General features: G+C 41.0%; 1 protein-coding gene across 1 annotated transcript in view; it reads left to right on the top strand.

Annotated features, from left to right (window-relative positions):
• Positions 1–921: 921 nt before the first annotated feature.
• The window catches only part of LOC104546502 (neogenin-like), a 21,383-nt gene continuing 13,544 nt past the window's right edge, over positions 922–8,760 (top strand). The window contains exons 1-4 of the mRNA XM_010191907.1: positions 922–994; positions 1,229–1,336; positions 3,836–4,030; positions 4,733–4,765. Of these exons, the coding sequence (XP_010190209.1) occupies positions 922–994; positions 1,229–1,336; positions 3,836–4,030; positions 4,733–4,765 (409 nt within the window). The remainder of the gene's footprint in view (positions 995–1,228; positions 1,337–3,835; positions 4,031–4,732; positions 4,766–8,760) is intronic.

Raw genomic sequence — 8,760 nt, 5'->3', positions numbered from 1 at the left:
AGTGTTGGGCTGAGAGTTCGTAATCTCTGGAGGGCTGGTCCTCATTTTTTGGTGTTTTTTTTTTTTTTCTCTGAAGCTTGGGCTTGCATCATGCTTTGTGGCTGTAGGTTTCTGCTGAGCATGTTTTTAAGTATTTGGGATAATATCTACAGTAACTTTTGGCTTTTGCTGCCTCTGCTTTCGACATATTACTCCGCACAGGGGTAACAGGTAGTGAGCTTGGAGGATGGACAGATCCATTTCTTGTAGGTAATATGTGTAAAGCTCTTAAAATGCAGAAAGCACTGTGTAAGCACCAGATGCTACTGTTACAATATTAAATATCCAAGGTGGATGTACTTTGCTCGAAGTTGCCTGATGAGAAGTCTCACATTTTTCATAAAGTGGCGTTGCAAACTGGGGCAGGCTGATGCCCCTTTGGAGCTGTCGGCTCGGGGCGTTTGCAAGCCGTGGATCTACTCCTCACAGGGATACTTCAGTTCCCAGCAAGAAAGGTCTCAGATTTCAAGTCTTCCCCTGCCATTTCCTGAACCTCAGGCAGGAGGAAGCTGATGGGAGGAGGAAGAGCTCTCCCATTCTCTCTCTGTCTTACTCTGGCAACCCAGGGAAGAAGGCTGGACATTGCAGTCAGCAAATATTGCTGGAGTTCAAACGCTTTGGTGGTGCAGATTTTCTTGCAAATCACAAATTCTTCGCTGAAGTAAATCAGTAATTGTGGATTATGATTTTAAATCAGATTTAAGTGGCAGGTTTGCCTTACTAGGTCTTGGTCGCACTGTAAACCTGAAAATACAGTGATATTTCCTATGCTTGTGCACATAAAATGTATTTATTTCACAAGTTTATGAAATGTTTACGATGATCAGAGAAATTCGGTTTAGAAGTTGATGACCCCAAATGTTAGAGCTGTACAAAACCGCCATGGTTTTGCAGACACATGGGCTCACTTGGTCACAAATTGCAGCGTCTGGTGACAGAAATCCTTCACACACAGGTAACTCCTTACAGCAAGGAGGTGCTGCACACCAGCTCACATCTGCCAATTGAGTGGTGTAAATCAGTAAGACCCCTGTGCTAGATGGTAGATTTATTTGAAGATTGAACATTCGGAGTTCTTATTATTGTACCTGCCTTTTTTTCAATGGTAAAACAAATAGAATGCTGATGACTTGTTTCTGTCCAGTGAAATGGGGCTGCTTCTGATAGTCTGGTTTGTGTCTGTTTGCAGTTCCTACTTCTCCTCCCAAAGACGTGACTGTGGTGAGCAAAGAGGGCAAACCTCGGACAATCATCGTTAACTGGCAGCCTCCGTCGGAAGCCAACGGCAAAATTACAGGTGCAGTTTCCGTGAGCAATAAAGGCAGATATAAGGTGCCTGGGTAACAGCAGAATATAATCTGCATAACTGTGTGAATATGTTCCACGCTTCACTTAGCCTCGAGCTAGCCAAGAGGTCTATATCTGCTTTGTCAATCCTTTTAGTAGCTCAGATTAATTATTTACTTTTGTACCTGGTAAAAATATATTAAGATACAAACTAACTGCAGTGTGAAGTTGGAGCCTAACCAGAATTATAATTGAAAGTTTAAATATCTCAGTAACCTTTGCCTTCATCAGCTTGTGCTATTCTTATAGCATGCCTCCAGAAATTCGTCTATACTGCCTCTGGCCCGTCAGTTTTTTATTTAGAAGAATCCATCCCAGTGCTCTGTGTCATCTTTGTGTCCTTGTTGTGGCACAGAACAGACTTAAAGTCAGTTTATTAGTCCCCTGACATAGCCAATAGGAGTAAACTGTTACTTGTCCTTGTAACTGCATCACTTTCATGTAGGAGAAATAATTTTAAAGAAAATAATAATTAGTCTTTTCTGCAATTTCTGTTTGGATTCCCATGTCTAAAGGCTTTCTGAAATAATTCACTTTTTCCGTTTGTTTTACCCCAGGCTTTAAGCTTAAAGCACATTTTATTGGCATATAGTTTGTGGTGTATGGTTTTGCTTTTGTTCTAAGAATTAACTACAGAGCACAATCAAAACCTTTGAAACCTGGCACCAGCTGGCATCTTTAACTGCAGGTTAAAGGACTTGGTTGCTAGCGGTCAGACAGGTGAAATGTCAGGCACCAATACCCCCGGGTTATATATGCTCTTCAAAAGATAAGCCAGTCCTCTTACATCAAGTGCATGCGTGAGGAAGGGAATGCAGTGTAAAAAGAGATCATGTAAATACATGCACAGTGTGATAAGCAAAATTATCACAGGCGTTCAATTTTCCAGTTAAAAAATCTTGCGATGTCTGTACTGCGAAGGAGAACCTTACATTTATTCATATGTGTTGGATGAAAATATATAGGGTTTATTAGGTTTTGAGTAAGCAGCAATTAACAGCTAAAAGATAAAATAAAATAAATCCTTCTGTGGCAAGTCTGTGTCCACCCAACATGAGATTCCTTTCCATTTGCCCGGGGAGCCAGGCAGGAGGTTCTGGGATGCAGGGGCTGAGTGCCCTCTGGTGGGAAGCACCACTGCCAGCAGGAGCAGCAGCTTATTGCTGCTGTAATTACTCATTAACTCAGCTCAGTTGATTCGGTGCATTAATTAATGCTGTAAAAATCAAGTGATGATGTAATTCCATGCGCTGGGTAGCACGGCATGGAGCAGCTTTCTTTGCAGCACTAACGGCCTTTGGATGTGGATAGGGTGGAGGTGAAATACTGCATCCCAAATGCTTGTGCATCGTTATAGACACTAATTAGTGCAGTCATAAGTTAATTCAGCAGTCTTGTGCCACTATACTACATAGAGTGCTTTTAACTGTCACTATATATATATTGCTCTTAACTCTGTGTGTGTGTGTGTATGTTCTTAGACAAGTAGCAGACACGTTGCTTTGTGGCCTGTACCAGTAGCAAATTAAATATTAACTCTACACCCAGTAGCTGACTGTGCCACCAGGGGAAGAAATTAAGCGTGCCAGACCTGAAAGGTGTTTCAGGTGTCACCATCCATGCTGTACTGGTTACTGTGAATTATGTGAATTTAGAGGCTCAGCAGTGGTTTCAGTTGCTTTAAAGAAGTGGGAGTTGCTCTGGAGAACGTCTCCCTTCCTTACTGGTGGCCTGTGGGACAGAGGAAGCAGCAATGTGTGTGTGAAAAGGCTGATGACCTGGCCCTATCAGTGCAAGCATTTGTTTTATGGCAGGGCTCTGTGTTTCTTAAACAAATGTTATAAACCTTTTATTTCGTGTAGGTTTGTATGGGCAGTATATTTAATAACAGGTCATAAACTCTTCCCCTTACTTTTATTCTGTGCCATGCAAGATAACTTCAGTTCTCTTCAGATTATTGTTGTCTTTGTTAATAAAATGAAAAATAATAAAATAATTATAAGCTATTAAACACGTTCTTCAGCTGTGCATGAGAATGCTTTGTTGGTTTAAGGTTACCTGTTTTCTCTAAATATTAGTGCTTTCAGATTGTTTTTAAAATAACATGTTTATGTTATCTTACATTATTTGGCCTATGAACAGGTAAAGAGATGGAGATGAGGAATTTCTCCTTATTCAATTAACAGTGATGAAAAATAATTTTGATATATTAAATGGATTTTTTTTCTCTCAATGTACACTTTTGAACAGCCTTAACATTTGAGATGGGAAGGCTGTCTGATATTTGAACGCATTCTTAGTCTTTGTAAAAGCAAGAATACGCTTTCAGAAAACCCACAGTCATTGAGCTGTGCAGATACCGTTAAAAGCCAATAGCATATTTTCTGTGACGTCTTAGGACTATCCTGTTCTTTTCCGTAGAAAGTTATTTTGTTTTTCCGTTGACTAGGGTACATCATTTACTACAGTACGGATGTGAACGCTGAAATCCATGACTGGGTTATTGAGCCTGTCGTGGGAAACAGACTGACCCATCAGATACAAGAGCTGACCCTCGATACGCCGTATTACTTCAAAATTCAGGCCCGCAACTCGAAGGGCATGGGGCCCATGTCTGAGGCGGTTCAGTTCAGAACCCCAAAAGGTAAAGTGCCACCTCAGTACCTTCCTCTTCACTTTTTTAATGCCCCTCCATAGGGATGAGACACCAGTATGGTTTTTATATTTAGACTGGAAAAGACAGGAAGATGATGAGTTAGACTAGCGTGACATTTTCTGTTGGATTGCTCTTGCACATAGTTGATACACATACAAATCTTCCTTAGCTCTTTGATTAATTGTGTTGTTTCAAAATTACCGGTGGGCACTTAGGTCATGTAGTTATTAATGTAAAAGTCCACGTCCTGAATGTGCTTTTTAGAAAACCAATTTTTGATTGCTTCGAGAGTCCAGGTCTTGAGTGTCACGTCTGCTCATGCTGAAATAGCTGAGAGCTGCAGGCCCTGGGGTCGACAGCCAGCGGCACCGCGGCTCGCTAGGACTTGGATGATGGAAAGGGAACTGGTGTGATGCCATAGGCTTTTGAGTCAGGGACTGCTTGGGGATGGGTAACTAGGGAGAGAGTACGGATGCATGGGACCTTGAATGAAATGAACTCTAAGGAGAGGTGAAAAACGAGAAGTTGTAAGATTTTTCTAATGGTGCTTTTTCCATGTATCGCTGGTTAGAAATGAGAGCTTGAGTGCATTTGCTTATGCTATGTGAAACTTGAAATTCTGTCTGTCACTCCTTCAAGCCGTGTGATCTTTCTCTTGTTTTTTTTCCTTCCCTGTGCTTGTCCCACTAGCCGAATCCTCAGATAAAATGCCTAATGATCAAGGTAAATGAATAGCCGCGCTTTCTCTTTTATTCCATCCTTCACACAGTTTGTTTTTTCTGTCCGTGTGCCGTTGCATTTCCTAAATGAAACAGATATCTGCTGCTCTAACTGTAAATGAGCAAGTTCCTGTTATGCCTTTAGTAGTGGAAGAACTGGAAGTCCTATCTGTGGTTTGGACGTGAGGAATATAAAGCGATCTCTGTAGTCAGGTGTCACATGAAGGGATGAGCGGGTCGTGCCAGAGTTGAATCATTCTATCAAAAGGAATTTGGCTTAACTCAGTCCCTGACCAGCGAAGCAAGATCTCGGTACACAGAGGTGGGAGATCAAACCATTATCTAATTAGCACAAGTGCTGTTTTGTGAGGTCTACATCTATAATTATTTCCATAATGAAGGAAAGTACGTCTGCTCTAGAAAGCTGTTTTGCAAGAGAGATTCTGCCTGTCGGCTCATTTAGACTCCAGACTCTCCTGAAGAGCCCAGCATTAGCTGCTAAAAGCCTTAGGGTTTTAAAATGCTAGCTTGAAAAATGGGAGCTTTGAGTTTCCTACATTGAATTTTAAGGTGAATGTCCCATGGCTATTTTTGCTTTCTTCCAAATAACCTACAAGCCCTATAGAAAGGGGAAGAGTTAGTCTACAGGGATGAGTTTGAAAGGACGTTGGCAGGCAGCTTAGACATACAATTAAATAGATCCTAAAGAGGTTGAGAATGAGCTGTTGAGTTTTTTTTTAACTTGCTTTTCAGCTTGTTATTGAGAAGTAATTTATTAAATACGCTTTTGCCTTCTGTGTCCCAAATAATGATGATGCTGGAGAGTTACGGAGTGAATTCCTATCCACACCTGTGCATCAGAGCTGCTGAGTGAGACCTGGGCTTGTCTGGGGGAAGCAGGTGCTCACTGCATCATCATTGGTGCTCAACTGCAGAGATCTAGGGGAGGATTAAAAGGTTTTATTTAGAAGTTGGCGTTTGCTCTTCTGCCCTATTCTGACCTCATTTCAGCTGATAACTACATCTTCTCATCCATCATTATCATCCTAAAGTAACATATTCCTCTGGTAACAGTTTAATTAGTATGTATAAAATTATAGACTATCATCATAAATAATAATATAATCATAAAAGCCCAGAGAATTTTGTTTCAGAATTCCTCCAAGAACAGCTGGAGATGAGAAATTATGGCAGTAGGTTACAAGTAGAAAAGGAGAAGGTGAGCTGAAGAGCAGAAAAGCCAGCTCGCTAAACTGCCGAATGGTCTCCTTTTGGAAATGGTAGACAAGTTATTCGAGACTGGAAGGAACAAAACTGTAGTGGGATTGACTCTCCAGCCTTAGTGATTCTGTCTTTTTTTTCTCTCTCTCTCTTTCTCTCTCTATTTTTTAATATTTTTGTCCTGTATTGAGCACGCCGTATTGTTCTGCTACACACTTTCATAGCACAGAACTTGTATTAGAAGTTAGCGGCTGTTGCTGGCAGGCTGCAAGGAGTTGAACTGGCCCAGTACAAAAGCAAAGGTTAAGGTGTCTAAGCCTAGTAAAACTATCCTAAAATAACAAAAAGTAAAAAGATTTTGTCTGGCTGCAGATACCAAATGAATAATGTGGAGACTGACAAGCTAAAACACTCCAATAATTTCAATTAAATGTTATCTTAAAGTGTTCCTTAATGTAGGGGAAAATGGAAAACCTCAACAGCAAACTTTGTAAGATCCTGGAAAAAAGGCTGCTGTGACTTAGTTAGGTTCCTAAACTTAATTGTATTTTGTATTTCATCGGACTCTGTTTCTTGCTGTTACCTTTGCGTGCTCGGAAGCGTGCAGACACTGACACCACGCAGCCAGCACCGGCACCCTGAGCTCTGTGCACATCCTGCAGGTAGCAATCCCCAGGGATGTCTGCGTCCCTTGGGAATGGGACTGCCTGCCAGAATCCTGCTCGCTCCGTATTGCTGCCTGCCAGCGTGTTTATCATCTACATATGGTTGATACACGTTGTCACATACACACACATACATGAGGGGTATATAAAATCTGCAGCTGGCTGTATGAGCACGTACAGGTTGTTCCAGGGAGTGCAGACCCCTTGATGAACTGCACCAACACCTGTCCCATATGATCCCTGTGTGTCTTGCAGGTGACTTAGCCTATTGGATTATGTACTCCATTATTTTATGTCATCTGTGAAGTTCAGTAGCAATTCTTTCACTTTTCTTTCACAGTGTTATTAAGGATATTGAATTACACCTGGCCAAGCACAGGTCTTTGCAGGACTCATTAGAAATATCCCCTGTGAATAATGATTCTGCAATTACAATTCTTGTTCTTATCAGTTAATTAGTTGTTAATCTTGTTAATATGTGCCACATTGCTTTTTTTATTACGCTGTTTTTAACAAAGTGTTGTACGCTACTCAGTAAAATGTTTTGTGGAAGCCTAAATATAGTGTGTCTGCATAGTTACTGTTACCAACCTGATTTATAGTCTGACATTTAATTCATTTGAAAACACCTGTTTTCCATAGAGCAGGAAGACGGGTGTAAAGTATGCCACCATCTCCTGTCTCACCTTTGCCATGATCTTGCCTGTGTTACAGCTCCAGCCGCTGCGCTAAAAATGCATAGGGTGTCTATCTGGCCTTTAAAAGTATTGCCAGTTATTTTTATTCCCTGTTTAATATTCTGTTAAATTATTTCATTGCTGCTGCAAAATTATTGGTCTGGTACTTCAAAAAGAGAGCGCGTTTTCACAGAACGTGGTGTCATCTCCAGACTGGCAGGTGCAATATCTTTTTCATTACAGATTTGTCCTGCGGTACGTATTTTCTGTCATTTTAGACTACATCTGACTCTCACTGCACACGTGTAACGTTCCGCTGTATCATCCTCTGCAGGGTCTAATCAGTATTCTAGCTGGTTCCTTTTCTGGTTTTACCAAGTGTCTTTATTTCTCAGTGACTGATTTAGAGGCTTTGACTTTAGGTTCCCAATTTCCATTTGCTACAGACCCTTCCACACTTACTACTTCTTGATTAGAGTGGATTTTTAACTGAGAAAAACCCTTTTTATGATAGTGCAACTGTTGTGTTTATGGATTTCTGGGTTGGTTCTTCTGTGGTTTTGGCTTTTTGTACAGAACAGTGTAAAAATGTGCACAGTATTATGAATTCCCAGAACAGGAGGGATGTTGTGCTTTGCATCTTGCTGTATGGTTCCCCTATTAGAGTAGTTTTATTGTTCACGGTAATTTTGCATTTGTGCATTTTAATGAAAGCACAGAATTGAAAGAGCCAGGGGTTTGCACATCTTTATCTGCACGAAGCATTCTGCTATTCTGGAGAGGGCTTAACATCAGAGGTGAACTTGTGACTTCACGCGTCTCGCTGCAGCAGCGAGGAATCTAAATTAGACCTGAATTATGCAAGAAGAAGTACTTTAGGGTAAAATGAAGACGGTTTTCAGTTGGTGGCTCTTGCATTTAGCACCTAGGAGTCCACTAGCAGGAGCAAAAGTTCAGGAGGGGCTGTGTAAGTTGCCTCAGTTTATGATGACTGAGGTACAGCTATGTTAACTTCCATTGCCAGCCTATAAACATAAAGCTTTGAAATGAATTAATTTGTTTCCCTAGGATTCTCCAACAAAAATATTTTTGTGGTACTTTGCTGTCATTTGTGGCGAAGGTAAAACACACTGAAAAGAACGAGGAGAAGCTGAAAGCGAGTTTTTATGGCTAGGCAGGGACATAATACCACATTTACTGTGCTTTTGGTCCTCTGCTCATTTCCACACTTACTGTAATGAGGTGTTAAGAAACCTGTATAATTACTGTTTCAAGATGATTAACTGTACAAGTGTGGCAAAGCCATTTGGCTCAATATGTACCTGTGTATTTGTATTACTAGTAGAGGCTCCTAAGCTTAGGTAGGAAATAGGAAACTAATTCTTGACGGTCCTCTCCTTGGAGAAACACAGTTGCTGTTCAAAGCCAGAGCCTGT

The sequence above is a fragment of the Mesitornis unicolor genome, unplaced genomic scaffold, assembly GCF_000695765.1.
Source record: "Mesitornis unicolor isolate BGI_N332 unplaced genomic scaffold, ASM69576v1 scaffold20219, whole genome shotgun sequence".
NCBI lineage: Eukaryota > Metazoa > Chordata > Aves > Mesitornithiformes > Mesitornithidae > Mesitornis > Mesitornis unicolor.
The sequence above is the reverse complement of the archived record's forward strand: the minus strand, read 5'-3'. Positions and strand labels throughout refer to the sequence as shown.